The following is an 18,619-nucleotide window of genomic DNA, read 5'->3' as shown; positions in this document are numbered from 1 at the left end:
AGCAGAATCCTTTGGGCTTCTCAACATGTTCTGCAGACTGCTATAGAAATATCTTGTGTACAGTTACAACCCCAAAAAGACATGCTTCTTTCAATTGTTTCCAATTTTTACCTTTCCTTAGTAATTTTCTAATCCCTGGGATTGCTTTAGGTGATGCTTATGTGCATCTATTAACTCTACTGCTGAGATACGGATGAATGCTACCTAACTCTCATTTGAAAATACACACAATCCACAAGGTGTCAGGGTTTTCACAATACACTGCCCTCAAAGTTTCCCTCTCCACGTCTTTTCCCACTTGAGAAGCAGTCTTCTCCAGATGTGAAGATGAACCAATTTAATAGTCAAAATTCAACTGTCACATGATATTTTAAGACTATCATACCTAGTTTGTTCATCTCTCTCAAAAGTGTCTGAAGAACTATGTGACAAGAACTCATGATGTTGATGGGTAAAGATGAACAACACAGAAGGAAAACAATAAAACCACTACAGTTAAACAACATGCAGGACCAGACTGCTTCCATAGTACTAGAAAATCTGAAAGCAGAAGCCTGCAGTTGTGAAGTGATTAATCTGTAACAAGTACCACTAGAAACAAACAAAAAAATCCCAGACAAACTCGAGCTGTCAGTCATCTTAAGAAAAACGGAATTTCAAAGGAATGGCCAGAGCTGGTCACTCACAGCTGGATGCTGATGCTCAAAACTGATTAATAGCTCGTATAAAAACTCCACTAAGGATGACTTCAGAAGGAGACTGAGCAGTGAAGTCTTAGGGTTTTCTATGGGGAGAGACTTGCAGGGTCATACATAAATAATCAAGTTCTCATAGAAGACAGTAAAGTGAGCTCCAGTAACTGCAGTAAAAATGGGAGTACTGCATGTCAGTGTGCTAAAGGGTAGGAACTTCCCAATACTATATTCAACTGGAAACTGGTCGAGGTGGTTTGCTTTTGTTTTCTGCCTCTCTTCCACGAATGGCAGCCACATAAGAGAAGAGACACAGCACGGAGTAGCAGATCTCATGAGCCTACAAGAATTTTGAAAAGGACATAATGAAATTCACATGATTTAGGGTTTCACAAAATCCACTGTACACTTTTTACTCTGATGCATGTCTTCCTTCATGGGACAACTACTCTGGCTACAGACAGAATTAAGAAAAATGGCTCCATACTACCTTCTAACTGAGATGGGTAGGGAACAAAACAAAACAAAATTGTAACAAATAAAAAACCTCCTTAGGGATAATAAAAACAAACAAAAAAGGTCCGTTCTTTCACAGTAAGATTGCAATAATTTTTAAGAAGAGGAAGATAAGCTAGAAATATCCTACACATTTGCTTTTGGTCTGTCATATGAAATTAGCCAAAACTTCCTAGGAGGGACTGAAAGAGATAACGAAAAAGGCTAAAACTAAACATACAATAATACTGTACCTTGACTCATGAGATGGTGGGATTCTTCCTTAGTCACAACCATCCTTTTATGCTCAAAGGTTACAAGGACTTGTAATCCTTATAATTTTTAACCAACACCAGTGTATCCATCAATAAAGCAGGTGCTTTTTTTTTTTTCCCCTTTTTTATTAAAAATATTTTACATCCTAAAATTGCATGTTTCATATGGAGAATGTTAAGCAATTTCATCACTACCTTAAAGCAGAGAGTTTCACATGGCATTAGCAACATTTGCAGTTACTGATTAAGTGTGCTATCATTTAGCAGAAAATCGTCTCTTAGCATGCGACTGGTAGCACAATTCAGTGAAGGTAAGGCTTCAGACTTAGTTTGTATCCTAATTCTCATACTGGCTGTTCTGGTGATTTTAAAAGTTCTTATCCTGTAAATTGACATTTATCATCTTTGCAAAGACAACAAGCCTAACAACGTGTTTTATTGTATTATGGTAAAGATAATAATATTCATTTTCATTAAACTGGCTTTTCTTATTAGAAGATAGAGCAATCTGCTTCTTCAATGACATATATTCTAAGTGTTTTGTTTCTACAACATTTCTAGCTTCTTCAAGTAATTTTTCCCCTCTCTGCCTGAAGGGCTGAGTTTCCATGCATTCACCAAATGCACACACTGCACTTGAGACATAAAATAACTGAAGAAATTTCAGTTCTGATGACAATTGGCTTCTATTTCTTCCTCATTAGTGCAAATACACCTGATGTTTGAACAATTCTGTGTAAAAGTGCTAAGTACCATTACCACCATTGCTGGTGTTCAAAAAAATGTTATAATGAACACTAAACCACAGTAGTAATTCACCTATATGGCACAATCAGTACTTGCACTGTTCTCTTGCAATTTGCTGCTCACTTTCATAAGGGAATGGACATTTTTAATAAGTTCAGTTAGCAATCATTTGACATCCAGGAACTAGACAACTGGTCTCTCTTTACAACTGCCCTGTGGATTAAGTTCTGCACTGCTTTAATTTTAACAGTTCTACTAGGTCTTACTGCACTGAAGTTCATGGCAAACCACCTCCCTAGCATCTTTTTCTTAACAAAAGAAGACCACACTTTCTGCACTACCTGTGAGTTCCTCCGGTTTCATAGAAACAACTATCACCGAGTTTTGTTGCCTCCCCATATGGAAAACTACCATAAAAGAGCAGCTGGTGACTCACTGTAGCATTAGCGTTGCAAATCCTGCAACCTCAATGTAATTTTTTTCCAGGCATGAAAATGTAAAGATAAATCCTTTATAGAACTACCAGAAGGCATCTCAGTTGACTCACCATTGGCGTCTTGTACTTGTGGCTCACCACTTCTTTAGTTTCAGGAACTAAAACCGGACGGGCAAGAGACAAAACAAAAAGTTCAAAAAACGAGAGGAAAAGGGGAAACAAATAGCACAATGTTCCCATAGGAAAGGCAAAGGATGCACACAGATAGCAGTGCAGGAACAGGGCATCTCACTATCCCTCACTTTTAGATGCTCCTCCTTCTTTTCATTTACATTACATATGTCCTTGAAGATACTGGTAGTGTCAGAACAAATTAGTCAGGTTGGCAAAACAATGTCACTACCTCTGTTTGGAAAACCATAGTAGATATTTGATGGTTCTTAAGAGACTCTGGTTTTTCTCATACTGCTTATTCCTGCTAGACAGCAAAATTAATGACAAATACCTAATGTCTACTATGGTAAAACATAAACCAGGAATTCCACACGAATCTGTCAGTATGCAATTCCCAAAGAATTTCTCCTTTAGAGATTGGATTCCTTCACTGCTGAATAACAGTTCTCAAAAGAACTGTTGGACACTGTCGAAAGTTAGTGAAATCTAGGGAGAAAAAAAACAGAGGGAGAAAACTGAAAATTTTCTAAACTAGTAGACTGCTTCCCAGCTGTTTTCAGTTTCTCAAGGATGTGTGTGATGGCATCTACTTGAGATACTCCCTGAAAACATCTATTGCTTTTGAACAAGTTGCCTTAAAATAAAGTACTGATTTCAATTACACGTACTTTTAAAATACCAAGCTTTTCAATTTCTAGATGGCTTCATATATAAGTAGGGCACTGGGCTATTGATAAAAAGAAAATATTAAAAAATATTATCCAGAATTTTTCCTCTTTGTCCCTTGCACTGCCTCAAACTAACAGAAAGGAAGCAGACATAATACAGTTCTCATTGTGGAATGTGTAAAAACCCAAGCTGTAACCATCCCATCAGTGTGCACTGCATCTGAACCGTGCCTCTGACCCACACTTGTTCTACAAACGTTGTTGTGAATAGGCATCATTGGAAATCACCAGGAAAGAACAAAGACCACGCCAAGAACATACAGATGGCAAATTTAAAATGTCAAGATCAGTGGAATACCAAGACCAACTCTGAATACTTCCCTTTCCAGAACAGCTGAAATTTGCCATGGAATTTCTGTGTCACAACAAAAAAAAACTCAGAAGCAGCAATACATAAATTATGCAAAACCAAACCATACCAGGTTCATAGAGGAAGGGTAAATGTTTTATTACACACAGTACTACTGACAAGAAAAGAAAGAGAGGCAGATGAGTTCAGTATGAATAACTAGAAAAAGTCCACAACAAATCCTATCCATGCAAATGTCATCTTTTCAACTATGATATGGCATGGTTAAATGCTGGAGGGAGACAGATCACACTCTAAGGGGCCAAAAGAAGGCAGTGCAGACTGGGTTTGAAAGTACTCTAGATGTGCCTACTAATTCCCCTATGTCACAGTATTGTCATTTTGGGAAAAAAAATACACAAAGTAAGATTGCAAAAAGTAGTTTTTTTGTTTAGCTTTTAAATTCTCTTTGCTTGGACTTGGCAGTTACATTAAGGACTGATAAAGAGGGGAAGTGCATACCCAGGCTGCACTGCCCCAGTGATACCAGTGACTAGTCAGGGAGATAAGGAGGTGCACATCCAAGCTACCTTACCCGTTGGCACCAGATGTTCCATATTAACTCCATGTCACCAGAGGATAAAGGTGGGAGTGAGGCTGGTGCCACAGCCAAATAGGGTAGGACTTTTACAGCTGTGTAAGTCTCACTGACCACTGGATAACATACAACTGCTCATACTCTTCAAAAAAAACCTTCCAAGTTCAACATACTCTTCAAAAAGCAGGAAGTGAAAGCTGTAAGGACCTTGTGGCACGAGGGAAGGAGAGAAGGGAAGCTGGAAAGTCCTGTATCATAATTGAGAATAGGAAGAGAGGGAACAAGAGTGCACCTAGGCAAGATACTGTCTGTCCGCTTCACAGTCAGTTAGCTGTCTTGTCTTAAAGTACTCCTTCACAGTCCTTCCAGTGGGGAAAATTCTCCTAAGAGGACTGAGTTAGGAGGACTGAAAAGAGTGGGTTTGGATTTATGCTCAGAGAAGCCAAAGCACTACCGCTGTGAAATACAAAGATAAAAGAAAACAACAGGAAAAGAAGACTCAAGCCTCAAGAGATTAGCAGAAGCACTTTTCTTCTAACATTAATAGTTATTCCTGATGCTGTTGAACTATGTGGATGAAGGGAGCAAATTATTAAGCATCATCCTGCAGCCTTTGGTCCTGTGAATGAAAATATGGCACTAGCATAGAATGAGTTTAGGGGACACCACTTTACCTGCTGGAGAATGAAGGTTTTCATAGCAGCGGCGGTGAAGGGGCCACAAGAAAGTAAAGCACAAGTACGCAGCAGTAACTCAAATTCCAGAGGGAAGGGCCTTACATTTCCTCACTTACTTAAATCTCCACTTCCATTTGTGGGCAACAACTCCTGAACCTCTGCTTGCATCCTGCTCTGAAATCACAATTCCAACTTTTGGGCTGCCATCTAAACCCATCATGAACACAAACAGACCTTTAATCTCCTGCTGTGAGATCACTAAGCTTGGAACACTCATGCTTGGCAAAATCTTAAATAAATCTTAAACTGAACTATTTCCCATCTGACTGGAGTATGCGTGCTTACCACTCTCTGCCTTTCTAAGAAGAGTATACTCCTACCATAATGAATCTGATTGCAAAGTTCACAATGTTTAACACAGCTAAACAGTTTAATTCTTTAGAGCACACAGGTATTTGCTGCATGCTGTTTGTTTACTATTAAACAATGAACACAAACAGATTGGCATATCTTCCCATCTTGAGAACAATTAAAAGCAGCTCCAAGGAGGTCTGTCTCCCATCCATGCACAAGAAGAAAGGTTAGCTTCCCTGCAATATCTTTCTTCCTTTATTCTTTCTCTTCATTAGCTAGATGGGCAAATTGTAAATCTCACTGGGTACATTTAAATTGGTTCTTGTCTGTGACCTCTGTTTTGGGAATGGTTATTTTTCACTTAATTGGTTTAATTTCTCAGTTTTTGCTTGCAGTGTCCAACTCCCAGTCTACCTTAAATTATCTCTTATTACCCTCCATAAATTCTACATTACAATTCTATCTTTTGCAATAGGCCCTTAATTACAAAATTTCCTGTAAAAAAATAATTTCTTTTTCTTTAAGTCATTACAGATATTATTTAGGGGTAAATGCTGTATTGCACAGTCGTCCACAGAAGTTGACTGGAAATAATTAAGTCAAACACTGTTTTTCTTCTTGTGTAATATAAAATTAAAAGAATTCTTTTGTTCTAAAACCTCTCAAAAATATGATCCAAAATTCACTTCTGATCCAAGTAATTTCTTTTGAGTTAAAGATTTCAGGAGCTGAAGTTATTCTTTACGGCTTCTGAATTCTTCTCTTTGTAAAGCTCATCAATACTCTTTTATAGTCTTAAGCAATTTCTGTAAGTAGTAAAATGAATCATAGCCATTAAGGAGAAAACATGGTGTCAAAGGAATATGCAACCACAAAGCACGGATACCTTCTGACCATCTAAACTGTCTAAAAATTTTCAGAGTTTAAATATACTGATGTGATCTTTTGAACCATAAAAAACATTTTCAGAAAACAGGGAAAAAATTGTTCACAAATTCAAATCCCAAACTTCTGGAAGATCAATGTATTGCAAACAAGAAAGGCTTTTGCATTTGAATATGTTACAGCTTTTTCACCTACAACAGCAGACAACACATTGTTATGAACAAAGACATTAATTTCAGCAATCTCATAATAACTCTAAAGAGAGAATCCCTCAGCCAGAGCATTCTCTTCACTACACCGAAGAATAAATGAGAGTCTTGGTAAAGGGGGCTGTTAATTTCTATTCTAATTAAAGGCCAAAGTATGGATGTTTATCTACTATGGAAAGAATGCTGTCATTTTATCTTCTTTTTACATATTTGTTAAACAAACTGAAGATCTAGACAAATGTCTCACAGATGAGTGGAAGAATAAATCAATATGAGTTTGGGGACTATTTCAAGACAAGCATGTGGATCACTCTTCTGGGCAGCTGCAGCTGAAGTTGCTCATTTTTTTTGCAGACTCTAGTTAAGCACAGTGTGAATGACACTGACACTGAATAGTAACTCAGAAGTTTCCTCAAACTAGAATAGGCATCTGCCTTGCTTGTAGGCAGATACTACATAACATCAATAACTGACCAAAACAGCACAAATTTTCCATTCTCCTTAACCTTTCACTTTCCTACTCTTAACCGGTCACCCTTTGAAACAGAACCAGAATGCAACCTGACAAAACCCATTATGCTCCACTGAACAAAAATTAAATTCCACACAGAGCAAAAAGGAAACTTTGCAATCAGCAGTGATTCTTTTTAATGAACGCATGGTGTGTTAAGAAAGAACTGTAAGACCTGCTTATAAATGGATTCTTGGATGAAGAAGGATCATACCAAAGAAAATTCCGACACACATCCAAGTTTAACTGTTGTTCTGCCTGCTTCAAAAGACTCAAAGCATCCTCTCTATTAACAAAACACACCTAGGCCACAGAGCTTAATATGATGGAAATTAATCTATATATTTTAACGTTGTCACCCATCTCTCAGGCAATTTCTCATGTGCAATCTACGTTTGGCTCCCATCTTTGAAACTGCAGTGCAACTCTGAACTGAAGGCTGGAAATTTGAGTTACTGCCATGTGAGTACAGACCTAATATCAAAATAATGTAATTACCAAATTCCTCCAGGACAAAGACTCCTCGCACAGTATTGCACTTTTTAATGTGATTCAGCTCTATGAAAACCTAGAAAAACAGGAGGAAAAGTAAAGTAAAATTAGTCATTTTCTTTTCTTTTTTCTTTTTTAAACAAAAACCCAAATTAAACAAAAACATCATCACAGCAGATACAACCTGAAGTGTTATAGCATACACCATCAGTTAATTTAGTTTAATATATAAATAAAGGGTGAAATAAACATTCAAAAGACAAACTTGCCACAATGCTAGAAATCAACAAGTAACTTAAAAGTGCTAAGAAGCGAAGACAGCAGAAGATGAAGTACCTTCCGCTCCTTGCAGGAGGAGAAAGCATGGAAGAGAAACGAAGGAGTTAGTAACTCTGACATATCCAACATTGCTACCCCTTCAGACACTCAAATGAGTTATTGCAAAAAGAATACCAACACATCTGAAATACAACAGGAGGACAAGGAAAAAGCTGGCTCCCAAATTTGGCAGAATTTGTAGCCTTTGATCCATCCCAGCTAGTTTCTGCCCCTCCATGCATCCTCCTCCAGCACAGAGGGCAGGTAAGGGCCACTACACTTCCTACTCTTACACTGATCCTCCTGACTTATTGTAGTTGAATTGAATCTTCCTTCTCCCTGACAGCCTTGCCATTTAAGCTTTTACTACAGTTCAAGACATATGAGCTGCAGATTTACTCTTGGAACTGTCCCCTTTAGCAGTCACTATAAGTCTTCAGCTTTAAGCTGGATGGTAAAGTCTGAACTGTTCTGTATTTGCTCACTTCACATATGGTTGCTGCCAGCTGAGCAGTCATTTGGAAAACAAAACTGCCTTAAACTTGTGTTTTACATAGGTGAACTCCAAAAGATAAAACAGCTGAACGACATAACTAGGTTTTTCAGTCCAGAACCTAAGTGTCAAGATTGCATAAACAAGTTCTCTGAACATAAGGAGTTTGTTCAATATTCAATCTATTTCAAGACACAAACCAGTCACTTCTCATAGGCACATCACCACAGCGTGAGAGACGTTACCCAAACCTAAGAAGCTGTAGAAAGTGATACTTCTAATCAATTCCATATTCCAGTTTCTCACATACTTGCTTATACAAGGCAAGAGAAACAGAGTAACACTACACTAACATTAAGTGTAAAGCTACATCAAACACCTTAGAGAGACACTTGCAAGACTATTACTTCAGTCTGGATTGGTGCTTTCAGTGTCCATACATTTATGACTTTATTACCTCAGGAGCTTTTTTAAAAAGCTTTACTACAGAAACTTCATTCTTTTTGAAAAAAAGGAAACTCTGCAATCCTCCTGAATCCAGTATTAGCAACACTCCTGTAATCATAGATGGAATGCTACCTACCCTTGCAAGAAAGACAAAGTCAACACCAGAAATTACATTTCTTTTTAAGCAACAGGTTTGTCTGTATCAAGAGAGATCAGTAAAAGCACCACACACACCTAACAGAATTCAGGCTGATTTTCAAGTCAAAGGAGGATTATTATTCTTTTCATTAGCAGAAAACTAACAAATGGACAAAAGATATTTTTGTGCTCAAAAAAACCAACTAAAAATTAACTTCCACTCAAACAGCGAATCTGAAGCTTGCTTTCAGCTTACATTCAAGCACTCAAGGGAAAGGAAACTTAATCCCATCTTTTTGTTTGCTTGTTTTTGCCCATATTCTGTGCTACTTTAGTTGGTCAAAACCATTTTATTAATTTAGGAAGAGTTATGGAATAAACAAGTCAATGACAGAATACCTTTTTTTATTGCACTTAGTTTCCTTCTTCTGCAATACATTTTCTGAAAAGTTCTTTTACTGTAGTGTGAAGCACAAAACTGAGAAACTCAAAAGTAAGGCTCAGGTAAAACATTGGTTGTTTCACCTGCTAACTTGAAGACTTGCCTAAAAGATTTGACACCCCAGGTGCTCATGTTTAAGAGTGCTGCATTTCCACAAGAGCTATGAGCAGGATGAGAATTTGTTGAGTTCATCACAATTACTCTAAGTTATCCATTTTCAGAAGACATATGAGTTCATGGGCAATTTCTTGCTATGCTGATTAAGGGACAGAGATGCTTTCCTCTTACTCAATCAGAAAACAAAGTGCAAAGGAAATAAGTTACTTACCCTAGGGAACCTGTGGTTCTTCAAGACAGAGCATTCAGTGTGGATCCTACTGTAGATGGACATGTGCCTGCTACATTTTATTAAGCTTCCACCTATTCCTGACACAGATGAATTCATAATGGGGACAGTTACTGAGTCCCAATATTATAGCACAATTTGTAGATGTAAACTCAGAATAAACTGCCAATGTCCAACATGTCTTTGATTCCTCCCTATGCCAAAGGGCTTCCTCTGACCTGCTAGGCACAGACTCAGTGTTTTTTCTTAAACTTCTGTGTGATTCCAGCATGGCAAGACAATTTGTGAACACTAAAGACAATTAGCCTACCATGAATCTAAGATGTTTCTTGAGGAATTCACAAGGCAGTAAGAAAGTATACAAACTGAAATCAAGAGCCTTCAAACAGTTTCATAAAAGCAAGCATCATATTAACACTGATGCAGTATGTGCAGTCAACTCACATAGGACAGAGCAGACTCCACTTATTTTTGTTTTTTCTAAGTATAAACACCTTTTCCTATGTTCTAAATGAATTATCTCTACCATGTCCACCAAGCAGAGCAACAGAAATCCCTTAGTTTAATGACCTTGAGTGTTTCCAGGGATGGGGCTTCTACCACCTCTTTGGACAACCAGTGCCAGTGTTTCACCACCCTCACTGTAAAAAATTCCTTCCTTATATCTAGTCTAAATTTACCCTTTCTTAGTTTAAAATCATCACCCCTTGTCCTGCTGCAACAGGCCCTGCTAAAGATTGTCCCCATCTTTCTTATAGGCCCCATTTAAGTACTGAAAGGCCATACTAAGGTCTCCCCAGAGCTTTCTCTTCTCTAGGCTGAACTCAACTCTCTCAGCCTCTGCTCAAAGGAGAGGTGTTTCAGCCCCTTGAATACTTCTGAGGCCCTCCTGTGGACCCACACCAACAGGTCTGTGTTTTTTCTTGCTCTGAGGACTCCAGAGCTGGACACAGCACACCAGGTGAGATCTCATCAGGATAAAGAGACAGAATTCCTTTCCTCAGACTGCTGGCCCCACTTCTCTTGATGCTGTCCAGGATATCGTTGGGCTTCTGAGCTGTGAGCACACATTGTCAGCTCATGTCCAGCTTTTCATCTACCTCATCTACGTCCATCTACCTTCATCTACCTCCTTTCAGTACCTCCAAGCCCTTCCCTGCAGGGCTGCTCTCAATCCAATCCCACTTCCTCTACTGATAAGAGGGATTGCTCCACACCAGGTGCAGGACCCGAGGTTCACATAAAGGTTGTCCAGGTCCCTCTGAATGGCATCCAATCCCTAGGGCATGCCAACCACACCACTCAGCTTGGTAGTCTGCAAACTTGCTGAGGGTGCTGAGGATCTTGCTACGTCATTGATGGAGATACTGAACAGCACTGGTCCCAGTATGGACCCCTGAGAGACACCACTTGCCACTGATCTTCATATGGACATCTAACTGTTGATCACTACCCTCTGAATACAATCATCCAACCAATTCCTTATCCACCAAACAGTCTGCTAATCAAATTTATTTCTCCAGCCTGGGGAGAAGCATATTGGGGACCATGTCAAAGGCCTTACAGAAGTCCAGATGGATGACATCCATAGCTTTTCCCTTCTCCAACATCACACTCAGGTATATATTCTGCTTTAAGGAATTAGGCAATTAATACAATTTCAATGGGAAGCAGAAAGGACAATTTATCAACAATAGCAGATGTTTTATTCAGAAAGCAGACTGGTTGATGAGTTTTAGAATGAGAATGCAAACACCCTTTAGCTCCATGGAACTGGAGAGGATTTTTTTTGTATGGTGCAACTAGTAGGAGTCCTCTACATAACTGCTACAGTTGGCCATTCTATACAGACCCTCAAATGGCAGACTTTTCATATCTGTCTAGACACTTTGAGAGGAAAACAAGGGTACTGAACTCCTTGTCAGTTGCCAATGTAAATCAAATAGACCAAGAATTAAACATACTGAATTAATTAAGTCTATTTTCCACAACTGTGTATCTTAAGTAATGGAAATTCACTTTGTCTACAGCCTCACTGGAAAGATCATGAAGAGGAGGAATGATGGTTCAGGACAGCAACAGCTAGCATACTTCCCAAGCCTGACCTGCACAGGCATGTCTTCCAGAAAATAGGTAGTAATTTTCATCACAGAGGGCCATTTAGAACACTCTTCTCTGTAATGAAGGATATGATAAAGCTAGTGCTCAAGGAGTGCTGGTGCTAGCACAGGACTATGTGTGGCACAAAATTCAACCAGTAATGGTTCTGACAGTCACATAGTAACAATCAGTACTAGGTTTACCTAAGGATTCTTTCAGAATGTGATTCTGTTCTTCCAGGGGAAAAAAAGGCTTTGCATTTAAGGACAATGGTACATTCTAGGACTTACCGAGTTTTTCTTTGGACAGATGCATCTGTGCTCACTACGTGCTTAACACTGAGTGTCTTTGTTTTATGAAGATGTCTGATACACTTAAAAAAACATGATGATGTGACTACTTTCTTATATAACTTTTCTCACTGCAAATGCCTGGCTGCTCATTTATGAAAGAGTCATCTATAACTCAGTTAGATTTTTCTATTACAGGAGTAGGTTTGAATAACTACAGCAGGCCAGCTGTAGTCCAGGTTCTACCCTGTTAGCAGAGAGGAAGAAAATTGAAGGAGGAGGTTCACAAGTCTCTGCCCCTTACACTTTCACACAGGAACTCAGAGGCACATGGTGCTTCTGTGACCCTGGGAGAAGTATTAAAGATTCTGAGCATGTTTGTTTGAGATGCACGTGCACTTCCAGTTGGATCTACACTGATGTATCCTCCAAGAAGAACAAAGCTTGTGTGGGGAGAGAAGTCTAGTCAAGAGGAGAGGAAAGGAAAAAACACTTCACAGAGGACTGACAGAAGCTTCTCTCTCTCTTGCCCCCCCAGCTGATTCTACTGTCTAGCATAGCATGCATTTAATATCATATGCAAAACAAAAAAACACAAAGCAAAATAAAACACAAGGATTAAAGGAAGCAACAGAAACAACATCTAGAGAAAGGAAGAAATGGCAACTTTAGTTGTGTTTCCTCTATACCCACAAGATCTTTTGGAAGGAATAAAAGAATCTAGTTTTTCCTCTTTTTTTTTTTTTTTTTTTTGGTAAGTTGCAGCAAAACCCACTTTCCCATTTTACTTTCATACTAATTTCTACAGACTACTTTTCAAATTTTAAAACAAGACAAATTAAATACGATGCAGAAGGTTGCCCTCTGTGCTGCAATATTCAAACACCACACCTTTAAGGATAACTGCTTATGCCACCAAGGTATTATGCACCAAGTGAAGCACTATGGCAGTTTAGACTACTATTCATTACCTTTACTGTACCTTAATACTACCATTTTCTTTGTGCTTAGACAACTCAAGGCCACCAGAAACAAGAAGCTGAAACCTGTATCAACATTTTTCTGCAGCTGATTATAGTTTTCCTAAGAATATTTAATTTCAGTGTATTTTTACATACATACATATATGCATGTGTGTTTGTGTGCAAATACATGCATGCTTTTTTTGCCCCCTTAATGCTACCCCTTGTATTTGTTTGTACTCTGGGAAGAGGAAACACATGCACCGGCGTGCTGCAAAAAGCTTCATGCTCACAGTCTTCTCCTAGATTTTTCCCTCATACCTGACTGTGCATAAACTTCAGGTTAATTCCTTCCAGTGTGACCTGAAGAAGACCTCCTTCACCAGTTTTCATATCTTGCACAGGAAACTCACCACCCAACTCAGGACCTGTGATTTGAAAACAAAACAAACAAACAAAAACAACACAAAAAATAAAATTAAAAAAAAAATCAAACAAAACCAAACAAAAAGCCAAAGAAAGAGAAGAAGAACAGAAAGTAATCAGCTATATGGAAGGGAAATACAAACCAATAAAAACTTAATTTCCATTTGATGTGCACAGCAAGAGGTCACTACCAGGAATAGTAAGGAGTATTCCAGTGAAGTCCACTAACTAATGACAGCCTTCTGAGAACCACTAGACTTGAAAATATCATAGCAAATTTTATCCTGGTTACATGAAGGGATGTTGATGTCAGCTCAGTTTTTATTTATGTTATTGGGGTTCTGTTTGTTTCATTTCTGCACGGTAAGACACTGCAGTAATAACACAGACAGCACAGTCTTAAGTGCAAGCACATAAGTAAGTACAAAGTAAGGTCACATTTCTGAACTTGATAATTTTGTATGGCATTGTTTTAAGCCTTCAGCAATGAAAAAGTCAATATGGTTACAACAACAGCAATTTGATAGAGGACATTAATAGATGACACTCTAGGCATATTAATTTCCTTTGCATCATTCAGTTCGGATAGAATATTCTTTCTTACAACAATTTTTTTAAATCATCGTTTGTTCAGAACCACTGAACTCTAAAAAAAAAAAAAAAAAAAAAAAGGCTTTCAAACACATTTTTAATCCTGCATTATTGCCAAATTCCTAAAATAGCTTTCTAGGGCACTTGTGCCTCCTCTACCCTCTGGGAAATTTCAGTTCTTCCTTCCCCTCCTCAAATTAAACGGGACTAATGTTAGGAAGCAGAAAACGGTGGCTCTTCCAAGGTCCAACAGCTAATTAGGCTGCTAGACTTAGAAGTAATTTTCTCAGTCATGCTGATGCCAGCTATGAGTATCAAATGTAAAACCTTTATATTTGTCATTAAGACAGAGGTAAAAGAGGTTTGTACCTCAAAGCATGGCTCCCAAAATCCTAGCATCTGCTTGAAAAAAGTAAACAGTTGCAACAAAAATCAAACTTGAAAACACAAAACCACACTAGTGTTACTCTGAACCTGCAAATAGTCTCCAGCAAGGAAGAAACATATATATATATAATAAGCCATCTTCATGTTTGTTATCCAGGTACATACAGCACTGGTGGCTCTCTAGGAACTATGAAAAATGGAAAAATCACCTTCCAAGAACTCAGTCTCCCAAAACTGCAAGTCCGCTTCTCTAGTTTTTTTTTTTTTTTTTAAACTCAACAGGGAAACCAAAGTAGCATTACAACTATACTATACTGTCCAAAATGATGGTGTGAAGTTAAGAAGAATGTCTACACTGGCTAAGTTATGCTGATATAAGGCCACTGGGTTAGCTGCACCAGTATGAAACTGTACAAAATAGAAAAGTATTATGCACTGAAAGTCTGCAGAAAGCGTATTTGTTAGCTTCCATTCTCAAAGTGAACAATGCAGCTCTGTGTCTCAGTTGTAAATATTAGGAGTAGCTAGCCAGCCATGAAGAGAAAATGAAATCTTTTCTCACTATTTCACCGACAGCTTGTCCTCCTTCTATGTAACTCTTCTTTATACAAGAGCTTTCTACATTTGCATTTAGAATGAGGTACATGGAGACAAGGTAACGGTAACACTAAGATTTGTGCATACAGCTGTACAAATCCATCCCCAAATTTCCAAGTAAAAGGACATTATATTAGAAGACATTAATTAATAATAAAATTAAATTAATTTTTAAAAATTGTTGACTGCAGATTAAACAACAAAAGTTCCCAATAAGCAAAATCTTTTACCTGGTTTAATGCTTTGCTGTCTTGCTGCTGCTCTCTCCATACTGTCTTTTACACAGTAGTATAATTCCCGACACTAACATGACAGAAGAGTAATAAAATGTTATTTTTCCAAATTGCTAATTGAAAAGAATATCAAGATTCTAAGATCCTACAAAAATGACAAGCCCTGTGTAAAAAGCAATGACAACATGCCTATAAAGTTCAACCACATTTAATCAAATTTATTTTTCAAGAGAAACTATTTCATATGCTTTCATAGCATGAGCTAGAGAAGAGTTCATGGCTTGCCACATGCTCACATGTATTCTAAAGAAGTTTTTCTTCACTAGGTAACTGAGTAAAGTCTCAAAGCAGTAGCACAGTCCTTCCCTTTCTTTTGGCTTCCAGCAATCAGTGTTGCTGATCATGCTTGTATGATCTCTTTTTTTGTTACTCATAAAAATTTCCTTATGTCATATTCTTCTATTTATCTTCCTCCAACTCCTCTCTAGTATCAAGTAATAGTTGAACCATAATCTCAGAACAGAAGTTTCTAGGCAAAGCTCAAGATATATGCATTTAATTTTCCAGGTAACTTCTGTAGCACTCTGCTTTTGTCCTCCTTCCCTTCGTATTCACATCTGCATTATGATTTTGAAGAAGTCTAACCCCTTTACAAATCTCAAAGATAATAACCTTTCATTATATTACTTGCATTTACAAATCTTTATCTTTTGTTTACTGTTCATTATGTATGAGTTACTGGAGTTCTGAAGAATTATTGAAGTTTTTCTATTAGGTTCAAACTATTTCTTTATATTTGCAATTAATCATAAGGAGAAGAGCTTTCATATTAGTGGAGAATATAGGCATACATGGAATAAAAATCAAACATGGGCCTAGGGAGAAAAATTTTTATCTATTTTGTCAGTTTACGTTTGTCATTAAAAATGGCACAATCAACTCCATCAATTACTACGACATTGTTTATTTAGCTTTTTCCTCACTAATTTACTACAGTATTTTTGTGACATTTATAAGCCTGCAAACTCATGCAATATTTAATAACACTGATGCTTTCCCCCAACCGAAAAAAGCCCAAAAAAAACCAAACCCTAACAAGTAAAAGCAACATATGGAATTTCTTAAGTTATATCCTGTTGTACTACTGTCTTCAGGCAAACAACAAAGCATAACGCCAGCTTCAGATGTCAGCGCTGTTCAAACATCTCCAAGCTGTTAACTGCTGCTAAACAGCAGTTTAGTAACCAGTGTGGGAGAGAGAATGCTGGGTTTTGATTAAACATGGACTGTGACACACGAAGGATGTGTTTGTTCTATTCAGTTTTCCCTCAGGATTGCATCCATCAAATAAGACCCATACCTTCTTTGTGTAGAACTTGTTCAGTTGTGTTTCCTGACCATTCCTCCTCCAAAGGCACAGCACTTTTGTTTTGGGACAGTAAGTCATGTTGATGAGTTTCTCATACCACCAACGTTCATACACAGTTCCGATGTTGCTTCTCAGCACAATGCAATCATCACATACCTGGAAGCACAAAGTATTACATAAGATTTCTAGTATTATTTCTTGAGTGGCACTAGCTCCCTCAACATTATCCCTGTCTCTACCTCCATGAAAAATATGTCTCCTGTTGTGTCTGTCCCAGCATGTACCACAAAAGTCTGCTTCTTGATGTGACGACTGCCACTGGGTCTCACAGGAAGCTCACGTCCACTCTAGTAGAATAAAAAAAAAAAAGTAATCTTTAATGAACTTTGAAATCAGTTTCTCCTATCTATTGGAAAACAGTCCATCAGCTGACACTAGAAGCACTTTCAACAAACAAAAGGTGTTTTTAATACAGCCAATTGGAGGCAATTTTGGATAGTCCTAAGCAAGATCCTCTAGTAAGTTCAGTTTCAATGAGTGGGACTTGTTTCAACAAGTGTGGCTACAAAAGACATCACAGCATACAACGACATTCATACTGGTATCACACTCAGCATGAGACAGTGAGGTGTCTGGGTTCCAGTAACATTACAATATACTGGTCTGCTTCCTCACAATTTATTGTAGGATGATTTTGTGGTTTGTAAGTTCCAAATGTAAAAATATTTTGAAAAATACTCTTGCAAAGGACTTAAATTGCAACCACTCTGGTGATGGTTGTGTTAAAAGCTGACTAGTTCCATTAACTTAAATGTCAGCCTAAATTCTTAGGAAGCATTACAGGACATAAGGTTTACTCTGCACGGCAGCTGACAGGAGAAACAGTTTTGTATAGAAACTGACTGCTACAAGTCTTGTAATGACCTGGAAATCAATGGAAAACTAAATATTTGCTCCACTCACAGAATAAAGGTTTCCACACACAGAAACAATACTAAGAAAGCATTAGGATTGCATAAAACTATGGTACCAAAGTGTGATGTTTATACTTATTTATATTGCAGTTCTAACTGATAACTGTGCAAAGGGTTGTGGAGTCTCCTTCTCTGGAGGCTTTCAAGACCCATCTGGATGTGTTCCTGTGCAACCTGTGCTAGATTCTATGGTCCTGCTCTAGCAGGGGAGTTGGACTTGATGATCTTTGGAGGTCCCTTCCAACCTCTAACATCCTGTGAACATTATAAAATTATAAGCAGGGTCATACAATCACAATCCGTATTCTATACCTGTGAAGGCAGTATTTGATAATTCAATTTAATTACTTATTTTTAAATCATTGTTGTAGAGCATTTATAGAAGGATTTTCAGATTTTTTTTCCCCACTCTCTGCTGTAGCTCCTACAGATACTTCACTCAACACTGTTTTACTCACCAGATTGGCAAGTTTGTCCAGGACATCATTGATTTGCTGGCTGTGCACCAATCCAATATGTGATTTTCCCATTAGACGACGTACCTTTTTCCTAATGTCATTCTTGTTCACCTAGAAGGCAGATATAAAGACAGTTACATACTCTCTATTGACAGGAAGCAATCCCTTCCTCCCAAAATCAGGGTGTCTTGGTTTCCATCGCTAAGACGCAAAAACAACTGATGCCCACCTCAGTCATGCAAGGGTCTCTTTAGCCCAGCAGTACAAGCAGAAGTTGCATGTACACCACTTTTCACAGCTACTGGGCATGTGGTACCGTGCACAACAGATTTTTCTGCCTGCTCTTGCTTGAGACCAGCAACTCCACTACAGTCCACCCTCAACTACATCAAAAGCCTCAGTTCTCCATGTTGTCACCTATGTGATGAGTCATATCTGCTAGGCTAGCTTTTCCAACTCTCCCTCTGCAAGGAGTTGACGTAGGCA

At 38.2% G+C, this 18,619-nt stretch overlaps 1 protein-coding gene across 34 annotated transcripts in view; it reads right to left on the bottom strand.

The window, feature by feature from the left end:
- Positions 1 to 496: 496 nt before the first annotated feature.
- The window catches only part of MADD (MAP kinase activating death domain), a 57,197-nt gene continuing 39,074 nt past the window's right edge, over positions 497 to 18,619 (bottom strand). For 18 of the 34 annotated variants that reach the window (XM_054400431.1, XM_054400433.1, XM_054400436.1 and 15 more), the window contains 8 exons: positions 18,134 to 18,244; positions 16,941 to 17,048; positions 16,693 to 16,857; positions 15,330 to 15,402; positions 13,420 to 13,526; positions 7,569 to 7,638; positions 2,757 to 2,803; positions 497 to 1,032 (listed from right to left, as the gene is read on the bottom strand). In XM_054400431.1, the coding sequence (XP_054256406.1) occupies positions 925 to 1,032; positions 2,757 to 2,803; positions 7,569 to 7,638; positions 13,420 to 13,526; positions 15,330 to 15,402; positions 16,693 to 16,857; positions 16,941 to 17,048; positions 18,134 to 18,244 (789 nt within the window). In that variant the 3' untranslated portion in view covers positions 497 to 924. Of the gene's footprint in view, positions 1,033 to 2,756; positions 2,804 to 7,568; positions 7,639 to 7,898; positions 7,908 to 13,419; positions 13,527 to 15,329; positions 15,403 to 16,692; positions 16,858 to 16,940; positions 17,049 to 18,133; positions 18,245 to 18,619 lie in introns of all 34 variants that reach the window. The other 16 variants (XM_054400432.1, XM_054400434.1, XM_054400435.1 and 13 more) reach the window with 3 other exon arrangements.

The sequence above is a fragment of the Indicator indicator genome, chromosome 4, assembly GCF_027791375.1.
Source record: "Indicator indicator isolate 239-I01 chromosome 4, UM_Iind_1.1, whole genome shotgun sequence".
In the NCBI taxonomy this organism is placed as follows: domain Eukaryota; kingdom Metazoa; phylum Chordata; class Aves; order Piciformes; family Indicatoridae; genus Indicator; species Indicator indicator.
This window is presented reverse-complemented; position numbering and strand designations above follow the sequence as displayed.